The 25151-nt window shown below is 39.6% G+C and overlaps 1 protein-coding gene across 6 annotated transcripts in view; it reads left to right on the plus strand.

Annotated features, from left to right (window-relative positions):
- Positions 1–18175, plus strand: part of FMN1 (formin 1) — a 420196-nt gene extending 402021 nt beyond the window's left edge. For all 6 annotated transcript variants that reach the window (XM_072738177.1, XM_072738178.1, XM_072738176.1 and 3 more), the window contains 2 exons: positions 6677–6761; positions 9430–18175. In XM_072738177.1, the coding sequence (XP_072594278.1) occupies positions 6677–6761; positions 9430–9474 (130 nt within the window). In that variant the 3' untranslated portion in view covers positions 9475–18175. The remainder of the gene's footprint in view (positions 1–6676; positions 6762–9429) is intronic.
- The last annotated feature ends 6976 nt before the right edge of the window (positions 18176–25151 follow it).

The raw sequence follows: 25151 nt of genomic DNA on the forward strand, positions 1-25151 counted from the left end.
GTGTAATCAGATGGATCCATTTCATTTTCATTCTAGGGTTATTAAAAATTAAAAGAACACAAATCTAAATTGGAGAGCAGAATAGAACTGAAATCAGGAGGATCAAGCAAAATTCCAAGCAAGATCTTAAAAAAAAAAAAAAAGAACCATAATGAAATGTGAGAAAACTCCTGAGTGTATGAGAGAGAAGTGAGTGGGTGGCCCAGTGGGCTCTTATGCTTCCCCACAGTTTAGCTCATCTGGATCTTTCTCCACAGTTCTTGTCTGTATTTGTCAGTTACTGTTGATCTCACCACCTTAGAACATGTTTGGAAGGTAACAAGCAGGGGAGAGTGCTAGAACTGGCCATGTTTTGATTTTTAAAGAGTTGATATTTTATTAGAGCCCCAAAGCTGGAATCTGGTATCTGGCTATCACAAGAATCATCCTTATAAGAGGCATTGTCCTCTTATTCTGTTGTCCAGCTCCGAGATGTCCCTGGACAGTTCTTTAGGAAGAAGACTTCTATTGGCTCTCATTCTCCTGGAGACAAAGGTGTTTTTTTTTTTTTCTCCCCCTGCCCCGCCACCCACCAGAGATTTTGATGGGTTCCGTTGAAGTCCATACAGTGGAGTTTTCCAATTTTTTTAGACAGAGCTCTTTTTGTCCCATTGAAGGCATACATGAAACTCCAATATACAAAACAGAAAAAAAATGAAGCTTTTCTAGCTGAAGCAGAGTTGCAGATGTTGGGATCTAGAGGATCCCCTAACCCTTCCTCCTCTCCCTGAGGCACTTTGCTGAATGCTAAGGCTCTTTGGAAGACAATTTGAAAACATTGCTCTGAAGTATTGGTTTTCCCATAGTGACCAGGAATATAAAACACCCTGAACAGTCTAACTACCCCACCTCCAAGATATTGCACTTGGCTCTTGATTGGCTGATGTGCTCAATTCCGATGGTCACAAAATAAAAGCACTTCTCGCATTCTACACTTCATAATTTCAATATTTTCTGCCTTGTATTCTGTGAACCAATGAAATGCTAGATATCAAAAAAATAAAGACATTGTCCTCCTTCAGTCTCATGGATCGCTGGGTTCTGACTTGGTCTGATTTCGCTGTGGGCATATAAACCAGCCTATAGAGACCCCCACGTATCTCAGTTTTAAACTCTCCCAGAAAAGGAGTTTGCAGTAGTGGGGAACCCAAGGCAGTGAATGGAAAGGCATGCCACTCTTTGTATGGCAGTTCACGTAGCTGCCTTGTGACCCTAGATCTCTGATGGGTTAAAAAGAAGAAGGAGAAGGAGAAGAAGAATTAGAAGTATAATGTTGTAGATTATTCATCTCTTGTCAGTGCTAGGAGGGAATGATGTTGTGTGACACTTCTACGTTCTAAGCAGAAGCAGATCCCCTCCCCAGATAGTTCTAATATGAAACCAAGGTTGCAGATCACATCTATAGCATAAGGACTAAGCAGGAGCATCAGAAGACACATGTCCCAGTCCCATCTCATACTTGCATTTTTCCTCAAGTATTTTTTGGCAGCATTTGAAATTTACCAGGATCTTTAATAACTCTCAAGGGCTTCTTTATAATGAGAAAGAAGAAAAGATAGAGGTTTTATTTTTTTAATATTTTATTTAGATTCAATTAGCCAACATAGAGTACATCATTAGTTTCAGATGTAGTGTTTAATCATTTATCATTTGTGTATAACACCCAGTGCTCACCACATCACGTGCCCTCCTTAATGCCCATCACTCAATTATCCCATCCCCTCCACACCCCTCCCCTCCAGCAACTCTGAGTTTATTTCCTTTAGTTAAGAGTCTCATGGTTTTTCTCCCTCTCTGATGACTTAGGTAGGAGTTTTAATAGTCCATTTTACTGAGGCGTTTATGAGTTGAGAATAGTTATTTTCTTTCTCTAAACTTACTTGTGTTTTCCCCTTATTTCAGGTTTGCTTTTTGGTTTTTTTGTTTGTTTGTTTGTTTTTTGCTTTTTGTTTTTATTTTGGTGGTGGGGTGGTGCCGTGGAACTTCGAAATCAAGTCTAGGTATTTGCCTATGAGTAATCATGAGCAACTGTGATTTTTCTAGGGTAAATATTTAGACCAGAAACAACAATAACCAACATCTAGGCTAGAACCAAAAACAAGTCCATACACAATAGAGCAGGGGTGTGGGTGTTGGAGTGAGCAGGTATGTGGCTACCAACTATCTAATCAGTTCTCTTTAGCTAAGGCAGCAAAGTTCTTACCTCCTAAGTGAGAGAAGTAAAGTCCAGACTCAAAAAAAGTTTTATTAAGCTCCCTAAGCCTTAGTCTTCTTTTGGGCAATGTCACGTGGATACTTTTAGGAATCCTGGAATGTATACATAAGTTGACATGTATAAATATTTAGCACATTTGGGTGGCCTTGAACACCCTTTCTTTTTGCTTATTCAGGAGTCAATCAGCTAATCAGTAAGCAGAACTAGATTTTTCAACATTTTTACACCCCCACCCCCACCCCAAGATAAATGTAAAGGCTAATTATTCTGTAATTCTGGGTATTTACTAAACATTTAGACTTGTTGAAAGTGGGAGAGGGGGCACTACCAATGCACATCATTCATTTGTCACGTTAGGTATTTGCTAACAACTGACTTGTTCATGGCACAGCGCTTGATGTAGGAAGGGGAGGAGACCCAGATATGCACAAGGCATTATCATTGTCCTCAAGTGGTTCCTGTGGTTTAAGGGAAATCAGACATCTAGATAGTCCTAAAATGAAAAGCCCTAAGTGCCTGAAGAGAGATGCAAAGTGCTCTTTCACTTGAGAAAATAGCAGTTACTTCTGGCTAAGAGAGATGAAGGAAGCTTTCATGCCTTTGGCACTTAAGCCAAGAGCTGAATAATGGGAAGACTCTAAACTCATGAAAATGAGTGAGAAAGTCATCGAGGGCAACATGCCGAGATGAGAAAAGCCTTGGTGCAAGGAGCGGCAAGTTGTTTGCCTGGGACAGGAGCACATGAGTGAGGGGAAGGGAAGGGGTATTTGATAAGTAATCATACACAATATGTTCTGTACTGTTCACAGCAGTGGTGTTAAGTAGGTGTGGTATTATTCCCCCTTTCAAACAGTTGAGACTCCAAGGGTTAAGTAATTTGTCCAAGGACAACATCAAACCACATGCATGTCTAAAAACATAAGCTAGGGGTATATGGGGGGCTCAGTGGTTGAGCGTCTGCCTTTGGCTCAGGGTGTGATCCTGGGGTCCTGGGATCAAGTCCTGCATCAGGCTCCCCACAGGGAGCCTGCTTCTCCTTCTGCCTGTTCTCTGCCTCTCTCTCTGTGTGTCTCTCATGGATAAATAAATAAATAAATAAAATCTTTAAAAAAGAAAGGAAAATGTAAGCTAGATAAGTAAGCTAAGTTTAGAACAGGGGGACCTTTGATTGCCAGTGTGGGGACTTTGAATCCTATACAATAGTTCAAGGATTAGCAAACTTTGGCCTGTGAGCCAAATTTAGCTCCCTACCAGTTTTTGTAAATGAAGTTTGTTAGAACACAGCATTGCACTGCTCTTGATTCATGTTTTTTTGTTTTGTTTTGTTTTTATGATTCCTTCCACACCTCAACAGCAGAATTGAGTAACCGCAGAGATCAGATACCCAAAAGGGGAGAGGGAATGGGGGGATGGACAAAATGGGTGAATGGGTGTAGGAGATAGACTTCCAATTATGAAGTGAATAGGTCATCGGAATAAAAGGCACAGCATCAGGAATATATATATACTTTGCGATAGCGTCCTCTGATGACGGATGGTAGCTACACTTGCTGAGAGTACAGCATGATGTATACTCTGTACAGTATGTGTATCCATACATGTCTACAGCATATAGAGATATTGAAGCACTGTTGTACACCTGAAATTCATGTACCATTGTGCTTCAACTATATCTAATAAATAACAAAAAAAATACTTAGGAAAAAATTATAGGAAATCAGTATTAATTCCCATTCCTGGGACACCTGGGTGGCTCAGCAGTTGAGTGTCTGCCTTAGGCTCAGGACGTGACGTCCTGGCAGGTCCTCGTGGGGAGCCTGCTTCTCCCTCTGCTTATGCCTCTGCCTCTCTCTCTGAGTATCTCTCCTGAATAAATAAATTAAATCTTTGGAAAAAAAAATCCCATTCCCAATCTTTCAGCTATTGGAAAAAGATCTAACTGGTCTACATTATTTTCCCTTTTATAGATCAACTTTAAAACTGGATGGACTATATTTTTAAGACAATATACCCTTAACATCAACAACTTGATGACATTTATATATCTTAAATATATAGCTTATATAGCCCAAATGATCCATATTGGAATTGTCTGTGATATCGCTGCAATTCAGATATTAAAGAAAAAATATCTTGTCCTACAAAAAAGACATTTAGAATATTTACTATTTGGCCCATTGCAGAAAACCTTTGCTAACCCCAGCTCTAGTTGATTGAGAATCACTACGGGTAACATGGAAGTACAAGGTGAAGCAGTGAGTGCTGATATGGAGCTATAGCAAGTCACCCAAAAGAGCCAGCTAAGATCATTAATTAAAGGTGGCTAAACTAAACGCCAAATTTTCAGTGTAGATAAAACAGTCTTCTGTTGGAAAATCATGCTATCTAGGACTGTCATAGCTTCAGAGGAAAAGTCAATGCCTGGCTTCAAAGGAGAAACTGACTCTTTTGTTAGGGGCTAATGCAGCTGCTGACTTGAAGCTGAAGCCAATGTTCACTTACCATTCTGAAAATCCTAGGACCTGTAAAAACTATGCTATATCTACTCTCCCTGTGCTCTGTAAATAGAACAACAAAGCCTGAATGACAGCATATCTGTTTACAACATGGTTTACCAATATTTTAAGCCTGCTGTTGAGAACTGTTTAGAAAAAAAAGATTCCTTTCAAGATATGACTGCTCATTGACAATGTACCTGGTCACCCAAGTGTTTGATTCTTTGGATAATTCTCTTCTTGTGTGGGCATAGTCATAGTTATTGCTGCAAATGGAAATGTGTAGAAATAGTCAGTGGTGTATACACTTAGACCTGTATCCTGGCAGCTCTGAAGATGTATTTCTTAGGTTATATCAACCACTACTCATCTTTGTCTCATTCTTATTTCTTTTCTGATGCACAAGTTAGCACGTTGAATTCATCATGACTTACTTGTGCTTGTAGGCAAGGGGATCGAATTACTAATAAGCATGTGTTTTAAGTAAATTGTGTAAAATTAGCTAAGTGAAGAAGTAAGTGGGTAATTGCACTGCACCTGAAGCTGCACTAGAGATAGCCTCAGTCTAAATATTGGATGTGCAAATATGATGACATAATTCATGTACTATGAAGTTCACCTTTTTAAAGTGTGCAGTCTAGTGGTTTTTAGCATATTCACCAGGATGTGCCACCATCACTACTTAATTCTAGGAGAAACTCTTTTACCCATTAGCAGGCATTCCCTCCTCTCCCCCACCCGAGCTCCAGATTGCTCATCTAGTTTCAATCGTGGTAGATTTGCCTATTCTGGACATTTCATACAAATGGAATCATATGTGGATTTTTGAGGCTCTTCCATGCTATAGCACATACCATCACTTCATTCTTTTTCATGGCCCAGAACTATTCCACTGTGGGTAAACCACATTTTGTTTATCCATTTTGGCTATTTGTACTCTAGGCAATTATGAATAATGTTGCCATAAACATTTATATGAAAAATTTTGTATGAACATATATTTTCATTCATATATATATATACACACACACACATACATACATACATACATACCTAACCTGTAGATATAGATATAGATATAGATAGATATAGATATATTGCTGGGTCATATGGTAACTATGCTTAACATTTTGAAACTGCCAAAGTGACTACACCATTTTAGAATCCCATCAGCAATGTATGAGGATTCCAATTTTATCCACATCTGTACCTATGACACTTATTACTATCTTTCTTTTTAATTCTAGAATCCTAGTAGATATGCAGTGTTATCTTGGGGCTTTGATCAGCATTGCCCTGATAACTAATGATGTTGAGTGTCTATTCATAGGCTTATCAGCCCTTTGTATGTCATCTTTGGCCTGTTTTCTCAGTGGGCAGTTTGTCTTTTTATTTGAATTATAAGAGTTCTTCATATATTCTGAATACAAGTCCCTTACTAGATACATGATTTACAAATATTTTCTTCCATCTTGTAGGTTGCCTTTTCACTTGGCATGAATCAGTATATTTTAGAATTTGTAGTTTTCATGTTTCCTCAAAACTGCAGTTTTCAAAATTGGCTATGTATTATCTGCTGAATGGATCCCAAGCCAGAGTGCCTTGAAGTGTTCACTGAGAGTCAGTTAGGTGCACCTAGCATTCCATAGATCAGAAGAAGCTCCTGCATTGGTCACTGAAGTCACCTAAGTGAGCCTCTCAGCCAGTGAAGGAAATTCAGTTTTGATAACCTAGAAACATACCTTCACACCTGATTAGAGTTCGAATTTGATCATGAAAGACATTGAGAACCCATTCCTTAGATCTCCAAACTGCCAATTGATTCATTTAAAAGCATTTGGATACCTGTTTAACCTAACCTCTTACTTTTTTTTTCCCCCTCTCTTCTGCTCCTTCCCCCTCTCACTCCGTTTCGATTGATTTTCAGATTGAAAATGGCTCAGGAATCAGTGAGCAAGCTGACATCAGAGAAGAAAGTGGAGACAAAGAAAATCAATCCGACGGCTAGTCTGGTGAGACACATGTTTCAACATAACCTCAAGAGTTTTCCTTATAACTGGGGTGCATCTAGGAGTGTGTCTGAATTTAAAGGATAAAACCCAGAGGAATGAGTAGTATCCAGATTCTCAGTTCCCATCCCAGAGTAGCATAGGTAAGAAGGGAGTGAGGAACAAAACATAACTTCCAGTATTCTCCCAGCAGACCCAACAAACATGTTTCCTGATCAAGCAAATGTAGTCACTTGCCATGCCACACCCTTTCACATCCCAGGTCATCCCCTTTTCTCAAAGCACCTTTTTCTGAAATGTTTGAGCATTTAAGAAAGGGGTAGAGATGATACTCTTTAGATGATTGGGAAAACCAAGATGCAGAAAGATACAGCCAACCTAGGATCATTTCACAAGTGAATAGCAGAAACCAGGCCCAGACTCTTGGTCCCCTGACATCTCTCCATGGGCTAGAAACTTGGAGGTTAGTCTGTCTTCCCAGGTGGGGGTGGGAGGGAGAATTGTCCTCCATGGTCTCATTCAGAAAGGTTTCCAATGAAGCTCGACCTCTACGTTAGTTAGAGACCATCGTTGAAATAGCTAAATGGTTAGGAACCCAAGGTGTTGGAGTTCAAATCCCAGCTCAGCTGCTTACTAGTTGTAAAACCTTACTGAAACTACTTTGCTTCTTTTTGGAAAAGAGAAAAGTAATACTACCTTTGCTTTAGGATTATTTTGAGGAAACAGACATATGAAGTGGCTGGCATATAATAAGAGCTTAAAAATGTTAGCTGTTTTTCTTGTTATTATGAATTTAGGCAGCATTAGTTGGCCCTGCCTGGAGAATAGCAATGAGTGGTAAGTGGGAGTATCACTCTCCTCACTTTGATTTTCAGACCCTACCTCCCCTGTGCTCTAGTATCCCACAGCTACTTACTTTTTATCCTTTTGAGTTCTAAGTACCATTTGACAGATTCTTTTAAACTTTTTGACCATCTAAGTGAGATTTAAGTTGTGAAGTGAGTTTTTTTTTTTCTGTTGGTTGGTTATGGTGTCTCTCATCCTAGAAGCCCCATCAGCAGCTAAATGAATGTTGAGTGAGAGATGGAGAAGCCAGGGTCATATGGCTTGAGCAGAGAAAGCCACAGTTGGTGGACATAGCTCCTACCCAAATGGACACATCCCCTGTGCCTCTTTGGTGGTGTATTCCTTACATTTACTTGTAGCATTTTCAGTGGCAGTGGGTTCAACCCTAACTTTCATCTTCCTCCTTGGTCAGCCCATCCCCCTGTCCCCAGCCCTCTAATTTGAGCCTCTAGCCTAACTATCACAGCCAAATCTTACTTCCAGGGGCACAGAATGAATGGAGCCCTGGAGACAAAGGAGAAACAGTGGCTTTACTGTGGCTTTTTTTTTTTTATAGGTGGCCTCCACTGTGAGCTAGCTCCCAGTTGTGATCCTCAACTCGTTAGGGTTGTTTCTTTTGTTGTTTATTTGGGTGGGGATTTGGGAAGAGCTCATAAACGGATTCCTAATTCAACCTCCCAAGTCAGAGATGTCATCGAAATTTAGGATAGGTGCTTAAAAATCACCCGTGTGAGTTTATATATAGGCCCAGTTAGTAGTTCGGTGCACCACATCTCATATGTCACAGGCAGCTGAGAATTTATCTGTTCACAAGGGGCCTCTCTGTGCAAAGGAATATACCTCTTCCATTTCTTTCATAGACTTCTATTTGCCCACCCAAAGAGTAGACACACCCATCCACAATAGGCTTAATATTTTATTTCTCAAAAGTCCTAGCAACAGTGAGGGTCCATGTTACTGTTTTTCATTTTCTTGTCTGTATTTGTATCTTGCCAGCAGACTTTCATGTCCTACCTCTTCAGAAGGCTGTCCCTGGGCAGGAAGCTCAGGGAGAGCAGAGAAGAACATCCATGGCAAGTTGGGAATTTCCTCCACACTGCATTCCTCCTCTTCCATTTTGCATAGCCTTTGTTCAGGTCCACCAACCTAGCTGTATGCAGTTGCATTCAAGTGGGAAACTGATTTTTTTTCTATCTAGTCTCCCTAGAAACTATTTCTTAAGCGTTCCCTAATTCCATTAATAGACTGAACATGGGGGACGCCTGGGTGGCTCAGTGGTTAAATGCCTGCCTTTGGCCCAGGGCATGATCCTGGAGTCCCAGGATCGAATCCCAGGATCAAGTCCCACATCAGGCTCCCTGTAGGGAGCCTGCTTCTCTCTCTGCCTATGTCTCTGCCTCTCTCTCTCTCTGTCTCTCTCATGAATAAATAAATAAAACTTAAAAAAAAAAATAGACTGAACATGGGGGTAGGAGGAGTCTTTGAGCAATGCTGGAAAGTTAGGCTCTTTGTCACAGAGGAAGAGAGCAGACCAGCCTAGCATGTTAAAGGTCATTCTTTTAGATGGGTATCATTGATTGATTAGCTGGTTACTCGTTGTTTGCTTTTGAAAAGTAAGGGTGAGAGGAGCAGGTAACAGGATTTCAGGAAAGGATAGAATTACTCGCATTTCTAGGGCATTGAGTACAGCTCTATTCATCATTGTAGAGTTGAGTACAACTCTATTCATCATCTCAAAACTTTGAAAAATCTATCAAAATTTGGGAATATGAAAATTTAGAAAAAAGAATGATAATAAACTCCTATTTTTTTCCTCAAACAACAGAAAGAAAGACTGCGTCAGAAAGAAGCCAGCGTGACCACTAACTAACACAGAGCTATGTGAGAATGACGGCAGCAAGATGCATTTTCTTGCATGGTCCTTTGCAACATTAGTGCTGCAGAAAGTTCTTGAAAGATATATCACCAAATGTTTGTTTTGCTCATCTCTTCTGAGGTCATTGCAGGGAGCACCCCATGCCTTAAGGGAGTCCCTTGTTAAGGCACAGGAACAATGAGAAACTGTTTAAGGGAACATTGCAGGAATATTTGATTATTGTTTCTTATAGAGGTCCAAAGTCACTCCATTACAAGACCAGAAGAAATACCAAGATTTTCCAAATGGTTTTAAAAGTGGAGATTTGAAGCTTTCTAATACAAGCTTGATATATATATAAACTTCTGACAGAAGAAAAGAAGGATCTTTTATGACAGTTGCCTTGAGAGAGTTCAAGCCTTGGTCTTTATGCCCTGCTGGTGTGACTATTGATCTTAATTTGATCCTGTTGCGGTGATATCCTAAAGCATCTTTCTCATCAAAAATGTTGAAACTTACCAAAACTATATTTTAAGCCATCCTAGACTATTTATTTTCCAAATGAGAGAAAGAGTTATTTTGTTGTCCTTGTTGTTGTTCATATTATGGAAAGGATGGAGATGGAATTATACATGGGTGGAGAGGGAACTAAATAGCCATAAACTTCATCCTGAAGAAGAAATTACTAGACAGGAAGTTGACATCAACCAGTGAGCGTGACCCATTTCTTTGTTTTTATGTAAGTTCATTGTGGTTTCTTTGCCTGGCAATATTCTGCACCCTAACCCCTGGAGAAACAGTGAATACCCAAGCCACCACAGTTTTGGAGGTCAAAGTACCTGCTTGGGCAGGTGACCCAGTAACAGCACATTTCACATTTCAGACTGTTCATGAATGGGTAAGGCTGTGTTGGCATGCAGCCAAGCCCTGCATTGTGTTCTGGGACTGTGCGCATCCGTACACCTCCCACCACCTTCAGGAGGCAGTTTCCAAACAGGAGAGCAAATGCTACTGGTAGCCTTTCATCGTGACCTTGACTGACAGGCCTGTGACCTAAGGTGAAGCAAAAGTCTTAAACATTGAAAAAATTAAGAGCATAAAAAAATTCTTTATGTCAAAATGAAAAGGTTATTACATTAATATTAAGCTTTGAGTGAAATATCACTCATAGACAGCTTTTTCTGATCCTGGGAGCCCATATGACCACTGCCCCTTGAATCACAAGGGAAACCATCATGGACTTTTCCCCTGACACTTTTTTCCTGAAGCTGTCTCTCTTCAAATCTATCTTGTGAAAGGAAAAGAGAGAGGACTGGGGGTGAATTGAGAAGAGAATCAAAGACTATCCATTTTTGCCTTGAAGGGAAAGAGGTCCAAGCCTTCTCCTTGAGTTGCTGCACAACAGTCTAGAGGTGTGTAAGAACCTTAAAACCCTTCCTGATTGGGCTTCCATGTGTGGCCTTGCCCCTAACCCCAGCCTCTTCCCAGAACCTCTCAATTCACCAGGTGCCTGAGTGTCCACCCAGGACTGCCTGCCAATTATTAGCCCCCTCAGGGAACCCCTAATAGAGTCAGCTAATTAAAGCAGAACTGTATCCTAATATAATATAATCAGGATCAAATCAAATCTCAGAAGCCATATTTGTCCAGGTGCTAACCACCTTCTATAATAATTCAAGATAAAGGAATATGGTAGCATAGTTGGGTTCTTCTTTTCCCATTCAAAGTAAGAGATGAGATAAGCAAAACAAAAAAGCTGGTAAAGAACTGACATCACTAAAGGAAGTTGCTCAGGAGCAAGAAGCTTTCCATACTGTTTTCTTAAGTTATTTGTCTTCATTTTCACCTAAGTATGAAGAAAACTGAAGAAATTCATCAATTTAAAACAAATTCCACTTACAGCCATCCTGTGCTCTGTGACAGTCCTTGCTCTGTGACATTCCTTCTTGTATTATCATGTGGGAGAAAAGTGCCTGTCTTGCCTATTCCTTGGGGATCAACTTTGAGCTCAGTGAGATCATCATGTGTTGAAATCCTCATTGGTCCCCACAGACTTGATGGGTGAGAGCAGCAGGTGGTTTCAGGGGGATCCCTGGTCCACTTCAGGTCTTTAAGAAGGATACTCCCAAGAAAATCACTGACAGTAAACAGGGCTGTCACTATGGCCTGCACGAATATGCTCTCAGGGAACCAGTGCTGAAGAATGAATGGAAATGTTTAGTGTGAAAGTTAGACAAATGCAGCCCACATGGGATTCCATCCACATGGACAGACTAGAAATTGGCAGTAAAATACCTGTTTCCAAAGACTATACTTTGCCTGCTCTGTTGGGGAAACATGGTAATTGTATCCGACTAGTCAAATATAGTAAGTTAGTGTATTAAGACACTAGGGTGGAATCTCCATTGTTCTTACCCAACTTGGATCCTGCAATGTGTATCTCGGTGCTGCCTCCCAAGTTCATACATTTACTGCAGTGTTGGCACAGCCTTTATTTCTAACATAAGTCAAGCTCAGTAGAAGTTCACAATAGTTTGTTCAAGGTAGGCCATCTAAAACAACCTGGGGCCCCTTGAAAAAATCCCTCTAAAATGCAATATGTTAAATGCAACAGGTTTCTCCAAACTTGTCATGGAGAGGAAGTAAGTGTACCACTTAAGCAGCTTGAGCATGTTAGCCAAGCAGGGTTTGAGTAGCTCTTCTAAGAACAGCCCTCCCCAAACTAGAGGTAGAGTGGCCAGTATTGCTACTCTGTGTTTAACAAGACACTCACACCCACCTTTACTAATCAGACTCTGAACAACCTTGACGTAGAAGCAACATCATCTCTTCCTAGCCAAGAGTCATTCCTGAAGCATAGTTAGTTGGATAGCAATTTGGATTCTTGCATGAGTAACCTGCAATCGTCATCAAGCATACAAGTTATCATACATGACACTAAAGCATGATAAAAACATGTTAGGTAAAAAGCATCAGGCCTGTGAGGTGTCAAAGATCAGGTTAGAAGGTGTTGTGATATGTGGTCTTTAACACAAAAATTAGCTTAACAGTGGGGGTGGGAGGGAGTCACAGAAAGAGAAAAGTGTGGCCAAACAGAAATAGATGATCATGATGATGATGGTCCTGCTGCCTTTTGAATCTTTGAGTTGACATGTCTCTTCAAATGCCCCCCACAAGTATCTAGGAATAATGGAAAAACAATTTCTGAAACCTGGGAAGTAGAATAAGGAAACCCAGCTGTGTGAGTACATCTTTAAATGACCTAGCCAAAACAAACTAGTGATGTGGTTGAGGAATCAATTGTCAGACTGGGTGCTAGTCTTGTGTCCCCTCTTGCCCAGTAAGCTACTGGGCCCACTTTAGGCACCTCTCTTTTTCCTAAGAACCATAAGGAAAGGCATTTCCTAAAGAAACACTTCATATGCTGCTGGTGGAGAAGCTGGAAAAACTGAAGGAAGGAGTAAAACTCTGGTGGGGGATTGGAAACCTCCTGCAAAATGTGCAAGTCATTGCCATGGTTCATTCAAGGACCAAGATTGGATGTAGCGGAAGAGTCGTGTTATTTTTGGTAAAGATTAGCCTGTTGGCTTGGGACTGTACATCTCTCTGTAGATTTTTTGTGTGCAGTGGGGGTATTTTCATTTTAATGATATTCTTGCTTTCTTGAATGTTACATTTTCTCATTTCTGTTTCTGTTTCTCTCTTGCCTGACATCATGGCCACAGATCATTGCACACAACATGGCCTGCCACAGTAGAGCCTAAGACAATGCCTGGTCTGAGTATCGAGGGGAATCAGTAGTGCAGACCTATGGGTTCTTTCCCAGTAACCAGACTATAACCTTAACAGGGAAACTTCTTCATTCCCTGACCTCCTACATCAGGCTTATTTTGTGGTATTCTCCCCTCCCCAAATAAAGATAAAAACCAAGTTGGAGCTTTCTGTGTCAAGAAGAAGAAAAGTCCAAAGTGCATAGCTTTTTTTCCCCAAAAAATATCTGATCCAAATATCAAATATATCATTTTATAAAAGAGTTAGATTCATGCATGATTTTCTTTCATTGTGCCTGTTCTAATCAGGAAAAAAAAAAAAGTGACCAAAAGCTAGAAGGGAAAGAATAAAACATCAGTAGATTTGGTATTTCACAAATTAGTTTATTAGTTTCTAAACCACACCAAACGTGGACATACTGTGAAATCCAAAGTTATGGAAATCCTGAGCACAGAAAGATTGGAACAGCCGTGAGAGCTGATGAGTATGGACAAAGTAAGAGCTGTCTGTGGCCCGTTTGAGACTTTAGCCTCAAATAGGAAATTTTTAGAGTGTGGATTTGAAAGAGTCAAGGATTTCCCTGAATAGTGTACTTTTTTTAAAAGCCACATATATGGAGAAGTGGTGTGATATTGTGGAAGAAGTGGCCAGACCATTACGCCATCCTTACTCTGGGTTCTCTTAAGAGCAGTTGATAAATGTGCAGAACATCTGGAAGGCCGTCAGAACTACATTTCACCTATTAGCTATTGTACCTTTAGGAATAATTCAGCTCAAGAAAGTGGACTGAATGAAGAAATGAACTTTCATTCATGTCAGCTACTTTGTCATCATGAAGAAATCAGCAACACAAGAGAAGGCTATGTTGCCAAAATAATAGTATTTAACATTTGCAAAGTTTGAATCGTTTATAGCCTTGCCAAAATGCAAGTCATGTGTTGAATATGTCTCTGTCTTCTGGCTATAGAGAAAAACAATCCAGCTGCTTGAAATCTTCTCTATTATTGGTGCAAAAGTCACTTAAAGAAAAGCACCTTCAGAGATTGGCCTCAGCGTGGCGGTGGCTGCAGACTCACTTCACAGTATTTATAAACCCGTTAGCAATTAAATCCAGGCATCTCTAGGCTCTTGTTACTCATAGCTGTATGTGAGCGAGAGGCCCATTTTGTGGCATTTCTGCACACCCATCAGTTGTTGACACCTTGTTAGAGTACTGAATGCTAGTTTCACAATTCTTTATTTCCCCTTCCAAGGAGTCAGCAATCTCCCAAACTCTCCCAAATGGATTCTTTGCTGGGAAGTAGTGAATTCAAGAGCATTTTAGCATGCAGGGTTGAAGCCAGTTCGGTAGCCATATTCATGCCAAGACTCTTAATCAACGCTGTGATATAAACCTAGGATGTGGAAGTTCATGTACTTGACAATTTAATTGGAACTGTGAAGATATTAAAATGGCAGCTAGCAAACTACTCTCACAAAGCCCTTGTGCAGCTGTCCTCAAGTAGAGCTTCCTGGGTTCACTTCCCCCCACTCTCAACCAGCCCAGCCCAGTGATAACCAGTAACACACACAAAAAACACCTTTTTGTTTTCATTCTTCTCTGGTATGATGGTTCACTTCAGTCAGGAGCTCAAATGAACTCTGGACTTTATTGTATATACATCTATGAAGTACTTGTTCATGAACTTCACCTGCATTCCATGATCTGGGGAAGACCAAGTTAATCTCATTTTTTTTATAAGAAAGTGGTAGCTAAAGCCATTAATTTATCCCTCTGCATTCCATCTATATGGTCATATGATTTTCTGTTTTTTAATCTTGTCTTAAGTGTACTAAGAAACCCCAGTCTGCCTCCTTTTCTAAAAGCTAATCCAAATACTTCTGGGAGCTATTTTTTTATGGTTTGTGTGAAATTTGAGAGCATTGGGCTAGCAAGATGCAAATGAGCCCATAGTTTCCAGCAGAAATTCACCTCCCAAGAATTTGGCATTCTTCTCCATGGAATAAACAACTTCTACTATATTTAGGCTATTTTGTTGGCTGAGCATTTCCCTAAATTTTACCTGTGCAGACACCAAGGGGCTTTCTGTCTTTGAAACTTTAAGGAGGTCTTCTGAGAGAATGAATATTTCTCACTATTTTGGGAGCCCCCATCTTATACCTAGCATGGATTCATTCTTAGGCATGTATTCACTGTGGTTTGTCAACATCTTTGGCAAAATTGTGCTTCCTTTCATCATTGTTCTCTTCCAGGGCTTGCTTCTATTCTTTGTCTCATGAAACAAATGTGTTTTTGTTTATTCATCTGGGCCATCCTTCCAAAATGAAAGGCTAGTCCCATAGACATCTGAGTGTACAGGAAAATTACTCTCTACCTCCCTACAGTGTGGACAATAAACAGGAATGAGCAACTCTCTGGGAACTCTTGGGGGAGATTTTGAATTCTAAGTTTCTATGAGAAGCATAAAAATGGGTATATAGCTTACAAAAATTGTACTACTCTCCAATAAGAGACTAGAAAGAGATTCAAAATCTTTACATCTTAAGTAGGTTTGAGCAAACTTTAAGTAGCTCTTCCCACCCCACCCCCCTTTGTTTTTGGCAACTTGTCCCTAGCTATAGTCTTACTTTTTTCATATCTGGCCACCAAGGCCTAAAGATGGTGGTTTCAGCCCCACCAGAACTGCATTCTGTATAATCCTCCAAAGACATCCATTTCCTTTGGAAACAAATCTGTAAATGAGAGGAAAGTAGTGCACTTCTTCTGTCTGTCCAGAGTGCCATATATAGGATTTTGGGGTCCACCAAAAGGATAGGTCTATACCAAATCATTAATTTTATAATTCTTCAATTTCTCGAGATACACATAATATGACCCTACTGTTAGCAAAATATATAATCTTCAAAGAAGACTTCCCTTTTGAGAAGGAATCTAAAATACTCCTAAAATGACAGAAACTTGCAACATTTGAAATTGAATAATTTTTTAGAGAAAACATGTCATTGATACATCATAGTTTTTTCCTCTCATTGAGTTTTAATTCAGACTAGTGTGGGAAGCAGGGTGCCTCTGGATTTTGATTTAAGGGATCCTACTTTGGCCTGGAAATTCAGCCCTGAGCTGTATGCCCAGAACCTAAGTGAAATCAGTCAGCATCCTAATAGGAATCAGGTCTAACAAGTGTAAGTTACTTCAAGTCAGTTAGGGTTTAATTTTCTCAGTGACACCCTGGACCCCAGACGCTGCTTCCTAAAATGCATTTGATCCACACAGTTATATCTCCCTACGGCCTTGGGAGATGGTAAGCAGTGGGTTGTGGGAGTAGAACATGAGATGGATGAAGGAAAATTTGAACACGGCCAGGGTGCAATGCTTTGCTGGTATAAGGCACGGTTATGGGCCTGGTGGTTTTTGCCGTCTTCTATCATGGGCTTCAGGAATCTGTATTAGGCAAACAGGAGTGTTCAGTTTCTGGTATCGGTCCATGCCTGACAACGTGCTGGGAAAGCAGGTACCCTGGTGAGACTAGCCTGTGCTTGCTGAAATTATTCCATTACCTTTCAGATTTGTTCCCATGGGGCGGGCTGTGCATGCGCCTTCCTGTTTTCTCTGTGCCTGTCCCAAAGTCATTTTGGCAGCTAACTTCATTTCACTTTTCTTGCTTTAATACTTGCTCTTTGGCCTCCCCTTCCTTTACAGCCCACAGCTTTTTCGCTCACTTTATCTTTCCAGTTTCTCTAGGACCTAGCCTTTCTTAGCTCTTCCCCTCACCAAGCATGACGCACCATTCCTCAGCCCTTTGGACCGAGGCACTTTGCTGTCACCAAGTGAGACACAGTGCTGTGACTGCCTCCTGTTAATGTCAGCATCACCTCATCACTTAGGCAAAGAGGGAAAAATCCATAAAAGAGATGGAAAATGCATTTCTTTTTCATTTTATTCTCCTTTATTTTAAGAAGTTTGAAGGGAGGGTTCTAGTGCTTTTCAATTTCTCTTAGATTGTACTTTAAAACTGCCTAATTAGGGACCACCCTTTGATAAATTAGAAATCAGTCCAGGTTCTCACCATCTACGATGCATAAGACTAAATTTTTGAATCTGAAGTAACTTTTCTGCACTGCTGAAGAAATTGATTTAATTCTGTGCAAATAGTTTGAATCACAGGCCTTTTATTGCCACCCCATTCTTACTACTACTCATGATCCAAACATCTACACGAATCTGGATCAGGATGTTGACAATTTGTGGTTATTTTCAGATCAACAGTAACTGATACACTCTTGAAAGCACTTTAAAAAAAGTGTAAGCATGTTCCTAAGTAGTTAATATTTGGCCCTGGAAAAATCTTGGCTTTTCTGTTAAACATTAGATCAATCTGTAATATTAAAGGATTTTAAGCAATAACGAAGACAGTTTGAGAAATGAGAAGGCACTTTACAGACATGAAACCTTACATTACATGCTCTTGGACATTTTTTAATATAAGCTCATTGGATTCAGGTATTTTTTCCCTTTAAATTTTTAAAAATATATGTTTCTCATTTGCATATTTAATTTTGTCAAAGCTGAGAAATGCTCATTAGTTGGATTTGTAAATGTCATTTGCAACCAAATGAAGTATTTATTTTTAAAAAAGGTGAAGGAACCAATATTGACTTGTACATAATGAAATGTGTGTGTCTATATATATTTTTTTTCTTCCTTGACACTATTTGGTCACCACATCAAGTGTATTTTTGTATATAATATATATTGGTTAGAAAATGTAGATTGTCTATTCAAAGGATTCTGGCTCTGTGATAGATTATATTTATCCTAATCTGTTGATACCTCTGTTAATTTGTTTTAAGAGAACTCTATTTTTTGCAATTTTCAGAGAACTGCATTCATGGCTTCCAATTGTAAATATGATGAGAATATTTTAATAAATCTTGGTTTCATGTCTGCCGGTGTGTGATGCAGATTTGTTTTCAGGAGACACTCAGGACAGTCTCCCAACAGTACTTTCCTGTGGAGGATGCCAGTCATCTGTGACATTCATTGCTGCTCAAGCACAGTGTTATTACTGAGTTGCAAGAGCTGGGTAATGGTAAGTCCATCCTGTTTCCTTCCTTCTCCCTCTTCCATCCCACCAACAGTGGACAATCTGGCTAGGTGCTGGAGGCCAACCAGCCAGGCATTGGCTCAGCTAGGCTGACAAAAACAATACTGCCTGAAGATAAATTGCCCAAGGTGGGGGGCATACAGGCAGAACCATAAGTATTGGTGACTTCAAACTGGGAAACAGAACAGAAATGAAACTGTATTGTGTTCTAGCACTAAGCACAAGGTACAAATTCTTTTCAAGCAATGATATGACACATGCAAATATTTATGAACAAGAACGGACGGCAAAACACTGTTCCATTTAAATAAAAGTGTGCTTGTGTTTTTAAAAATTTATTTACTCAGTGTTCCTGAATGCTATGCACTCTTAAGTTCTAGAAGTTTCCTGAAATATGTCCTAATTTATGCAGATACATTTAATGAACAGACACAGTTACTACCTGCGGAGACATTCTATCACTGGGAAATTTTCTAAATCATAGAGTCACAGAGCTGCAAAAATCTTCAAACATCAGATGAAATCTCCTATTTCACAGAGTAAAAACAACTGAAGTCCAAGGGACTTGTTGAAAACTACAGTTAGTGAACACATAAGACTAGAATCCAAATCTCTTGACCCTAAGGCCAAAGCCTTTCCCACTGCTTAACTCTTTCATCATGTTAAACTATTCTCCAAAATGCAGGTCTCCCCTCCCCTGCAATCTGACAATAAGAGTGTGCTTGTGAAACTTTTCATAGCCAAAATGGCATAATTTGAAGAAGCAATTACCTTTAATTTATACGGAAAATTATTTGAGCATTCCCAGACCCCAGAAATAACCTCTCAAACTTTTCTGATACCTCAGGACACATCTTACTAACTGATACACAAAATAAATCAAGATAAAGCACAGATGTTCACAGACACTGTTCAAAGCTCTAATGTCTTGATGCTGAGATGCTGAGTGTCGGTCTGGGGAAGGAACTCGTAGGGGCCATTCTGCTGCTTGAATGCATGTTCCCTCTATAAGGCTAACTGTGAAACAATTGTGCATGCCACTTTTGCTTTCTGCCTTTTATTTTTTTATAAAAGCAAAATTCTTCTTCAGATTTCTTCTGAAGCAAAAACAAGTACTAAAGGGAAGTAATGAACTTTCAGAAAGTGGGAGATACCTATACACCATTATGGAGAAATATTCTAGAACTGCTGTTTGAAGGAAAGGCTCTAAATTCTCCTACAGGTTTGTAGAAACCATTATTAAAGTGACATTTCAGGGACACCTGAGTGTCTCAGTCAGTTAGGTGTCCAACTCAGCTCAGGTGATGATCTCAGGGTTGTGAGATGGAGCCTCATGTTGGGGGAGGGAAGGGCCCATGTTCAGCAGGGAGTCTGCTTGAGATGCTCTCTCTCTCTCTCTCTCCCCCTCTCCTTCTGCCCCTCCCCCTGCTCACTCTCTCTCTAAAATATATATTTTTTTTAATTTTTAAAGTTGTGTTCTGAATTAGAACACCTAGCAAAAGACAGAAGCCTGAGTATCAAGGAACCTAGGAAAAATATCAGTCCATCTTAGGAAGAATCTCCATTCTGGTTTAATCAAAATTTACTCTCCCTTGCTGAGGGATTACTGATAAATTTAGAAGTATATATATATTTTTTGCCTATTCTTGAAGTAGTCCATGTATGCTGATGGTCCAACTAACAGGCCATAAATTTCTGAGGCTAAATATTTCCACATCAGACTCTAGCTGCCCACTTTTATCTGCCTGTGATGTATTCATGGAAATAAAAGACTTGACAGTTGGCCTGCACTGTTGCTTTGGATGCCTTTTAAGTCCTCTCAAAGTAGATCTACTTCATGCAAATCATTGTATGATAATGAACAGTGAGAGAAGATAACTATATAATTTATCAATTGGTGCATTAAAAAGTCTCCCAAACAGTGGATTAAATCAAGAATGATCACTTCTTTTTCATGGTTTTTGTTAGTTTGGAAAGAGCTCAACTGGGCAGTTCTTACTTCAGAGTCTCATAAGATTGTAGGTCTATGTCTGTTGGGTCCTCAGTCCTCTGAAAACTGGAAGGCTTGAGTAGGGCTGGAACTTACACTCACTCGGCTGGCAGGTTGGTGCTGGCTCTAGGCTGGGAGACTCAGCATCTCTCTACAGGGCGGCTTGAGGGAGCTAAGGCAAAACATATAATGCTTTTTTTGACCAAAGCCCAGAAGACACATCCAGTCACCTTCATGATAGTCTACTGGTTGAGGCATTTATAGAATTCTGCCCAGGTTGCAGGGGAAGGAAATTGGACTCCACGTCTTTTTTTAGATTCCACTTCTTGATAAAGGAATGTGAACACCATATTGTAAAAAGAAAATGTGATATGGGAGATCTATTGGTACAACCACCTTTGGATAATCTGTCCAAGTAGCTTGCCCTATTCTTTCTGTCTGGTCTTCCTCTTCCTTTTCTCATTCCTATTTTTGTTCAAAAACTAAACATCAGATTTCTTTTTCAGAGTCTTCCCTTCTCCTTTTCCCCAAACCTTCCCTTTACCTGCATATCTGAGCACAGAAATACTTGTCTTGAAGAAAGTGAGATATGTCCAAACTGAGACTTTATAAACACTAACGGGGAAAAGAACTCAAAGGTAACCTTAGAATTTGACTCCTCAGTCATAAGCCTGCATTTTTTTGTCATGGCTAGGAGTGATGCTGATCCCCACTGAAGCTGTGTCTTGGACAGTAAGTAAATCAAATCATATTTTTTGGTGGCTGGAATAAAACTTTGACTATTACAATACTGTGTAGGTATTAATACAGTGGAATATTATTCAGCCTAAACAGGAAGGAAATTCTGATCCATGCTACAACTTGTATGAGCCTAGAAGACATGACACTCAATGAAATAACCCAGTCACAAAAGAACAAATGTTGTTTGATTTCATTTTACAAGAAATTAATATCGAAGTCAAATTCATAGAGGTAGAAAACAGAATGATGAGGGCACGTGGGTTGGTTCCATGGCTGCCTTCAGCTTAGGTCATGATCCTGGGGTCCTGGGATGCAGCCCCACATCAGGCTCCCTGCTTAGCAGAGAGTCTGCTTCTCCATCTCCCTCTGTTGCTCCTCCTGTTTCTCTCTCTCTCTCTCTCTCTCTCAAATAAATAAATTGTCAAAAAAAAAAAAAAGAAAGAAGAAAGTAGAATGATGGTTTCCAGGAGCTAGAGGGAAGAGGGAATGGAGTTGTTTAATGGGTATGGAGTTTTAGTTTGTGAAGCTGGAAACATTCTGGAGATGAATGGTGATGATGGTCACATAACAATGTGAATGTAGGGGATCCCTGGGTGGCGCAGCAGTTTGGCGCCTGCCTTTGGCCCAGGGCGCGATCCTGGAGACCCAGGATCGAATCCCACATCAGGCTCCTGGTGCATGGATCCTGCTTCTCCCTCTGCCTATGTCTCTGCCTCTCTCTCTCTCTGTGACTATAATAAATAAAAAAAAAAAATTAAAAAAAAGTGGTTAAAATCATAAACTATATATATTTTACCATGATTTTTAAAAGTATGTATGTATTAAGAGCTTTCTATAGGCCAGGTGCTACATGAAACATTATGTATGCATTATTTGCTTAATCCTCATAATTAATATGAGGTAAAGATTACTACTATCCCCATTTTGCAAATAAGAAAACTTTTATGCAGTGCTTAGGTAAGTTGATAGCTTTCCCACGCAATTGGTAAGGGGAGAAACCAAAATTCAGATACTCGAAAGAAACACTCTCAGCCACTATTTTATTTCTAAGATCACAGAAATAAAATTAGCTGAACCAGGGAATATGGGGATAGATAGATAGACCTCAACACATTGGCGGTCTTACAATCTTACTTTTGAGATGTCAAAAACATTGTCCTTCTAACAAGATCCTCCTTTTTCACAAAATACTACCTTTCCAAATCTTAGTGTAGTTTTTATCAAATATCTAGCCCAAGAGTATTGAAGCTACCAACACTTTGTAAAAGCCAAAGAAACTAACAGAATGGGGCTGTGTGTGTGTGTATCATTTAAGGAACAGCTAATATGCAACTTCCAGAATTTTCTTCTTACTGTGGATGAGATGAAGTAGAGTATAACACCATAAAAAAATGAATAGGAATTGGTGAGAACCAAATGAGGAATGCAGTGAGAGGGAAAAAAGCAGCCACCTAATCTACCTGTGAGTAATTATCCTGAACTAACCTCATAATCAATCTGGAAATATATCTGACAAGGTAAAACAATATCTTATCAACAAAAAGAATGTTTAAACATTCGTGTAGTGCTAGAACTTCCCAGAGCCTTCTACCAATATTGTGGCATGTCCATTGCTTGATTTGAGGCCAAATTGAGACCCATTTAGACCTCATTTAGAGTCATTTTGAAGTTATTTGCTACTGAAATTAAATCCTCCTGTTGGAAGAGTATTTTATTGCTAGTGAAGGAATCACAAATGATTAGATAGTTCTCAGTGTTCTCATGCTGGCCAGAACTAGAAGTAGAAAATTCCTTCAAGAAAGAACATACCCTCCCTCATCCTCCAAGTTCTAGAAAACATCAAGAGTTACCAAATTGTCCAATACCTTGCCTTATCTTCCAAGATTTCCATCCTAGATCCTAATACCAGAATGGTTTGGCCATCTTTGAGAAACTATTGCACTTAGGGGGATTTATTCCACAGAAGAAGAAAGTGGAGCTAAGAAGAGGAGAAAGGGTGCAAATCTAAAAAATTAGGCACTTATATTCTTTAGCCTCTACTTCTGGTTTTGTGTGACAGGTAAGACCCACCAGGGTCTCCTGGTGGCCACCTCACAGCTCTCCAAAGAGTACCTTTCTTTTTTTTTTTTTTTTTAAGATTATTTATTTATTTATTTATTTGTGATAGACAGAGAGAGAGAGAGAGAGAGAGGCAGAAACACAGGCAGAGGAAGAAGCAGGCTTCATGCCGGGAGCCTGACGTGGGACTCGATCCCGGGACTCCAGGATTGCGCCCTGGGCCAAAGGCAGGCGCTAAACCGCTGAGCCACCCAGGGATCCCCCCCAAAGAGTACCTTTCTGATATGAGTCCTTCTTCTCACTGGATTCCCACCTAAGACTCAATGGTAACTTAGAGAAATATGGGCTTCTGAAATATACATTTTAAATACATGCCCTAAAAAGAGAAGTCATGACCCTAAGAGAACTGTAGGAGTAGCAAAATATAAGGAAAAAAAGTTACAGACTTAGAGGTTATAGCAAAATATAAGAAAAAAAAGTTACAGACTTAGAGGTTAGAGCCAATCTAATATCGCAGTTCGGCCACTTATTATCCTGGTGATTTGAAGCAAATTACAGCACACTAAACCACTGATTCCTCATTAAAAATGGAGATTAAAAAAGATCTTAAGTAGATTCCATAAGGTTGTTAAGGGTAAAAAAGAAATAATGCAGAAATTCCTAACATAAAACAATAAATGTCATTTCTTTCTCTCATATAGGAACAGTCAGTATTGCTTGGGATCATCCCCTCTTGGTCACAATGGGAAAGTGTTGTCAATATCCTCAATCCAAGCCTTGTCACTTTATTACCTGGTTTGCATGTGAGTTGGTTCACTCTGGCTCTTATTCATTTAGAGGTGGCTTTTTTCTTTTCAGTTCCAGTTATTCCATGACAATGTATTATTTATACAGACTACTACACTTCAATTTCCACAACTGTTTGGACTAGATGATTTTTAGGACCCCTGATTTCTCTGTGAGCAGCTATTATAGAAATCGCCCCTAATCTTATACAATATACCAAGCAGGAAACACACCATGAATAAAAAATGGAAGAGCACTTGCAGTCAGTACATATTAATATTTGAGCTTGGGCCATTGAAGTTTAAAGTTGAAGATTGTTCACTAGACATTTGTCTTGAAGAATGTCTTAATAGCAAAAATGACCCTGGCATGGCAAAGGAAAAGAGAAAGCCTCTACCAGGTGGCAGAATGGCCCATGTGAGAGGCAGGCAGTTTAGATAGAGTCCCTACATCCATAGTTGCAGATAAGTCATAGGATACGACAGGGTGTTCTCCTGCTGTCACAAACAGCAGGAATGTGTATACATATATGTCTCTATGTCAGATTTTGGATCTAGTTTTTACTGTAGACAACTAGAAAAACAAGATCTTTTTTTAAGATCATTTTTTTTAAATTCCTTTGAAAGACTGGAAAGATCCTTGCAAAGTAAAAATTACTGAATAAGAGGTTAAGACGGGTTCTCAAGTACCAACAGGCATTTGACAATATCTGAAGACATTTTTTAATTATCAGAACTGGGAAGAGGTACTCTTGATATCTAGTAGGAAGAGTCTGAGATACTATTAAACATCCTGTAAGGCATAGGACATCCCCACAATAAAGAATTATCCAGCTTGAAATGTAAGTAGAGCCAAGATAAGGTGGTATCAGCTTGCTAGGTCTCTTAGAAACAACAGAAAAATTTTCTGGAAACATACACACATTATTTCTGGGAGAATATAATATTCTAGATCTGTAGAAACAATCCAGTTTTTCCAGTAAAATGTCACACAATCAAAGACAAACAAGCATATGAAAAGCCAACAGTCATGAATGAGAATCAGTAGTGACAATGCTCAATAAAAGCAAATAGGCTCCAAATATTAGAACTATGGGCTTACTATGTTCAAGGAGTAAAAACTAAAAATTGGAAATTTCGGCAAAGAAATGAAAATCACAAGAAATTACAGAGTAGATTTGAGAGAAAGAAAAATTCTAGAAATGAAGTATACAATAATCCCAATTAAGAATGCAATGGATG

The sequence above is a fragment of the Vulpes vulpes genome, chromosome 15 (assembly GCF_048418805.1).
Source record: "Vulpes vulpes isolate BD-2025 chromosome 15, VulVul3, whole genome shotgun sequence".
NCBI lineage: Eukaryota > Metazoa > Chordata > Mammalia > Carnivora > Canidae > Vulpes > Vulpes vulpes.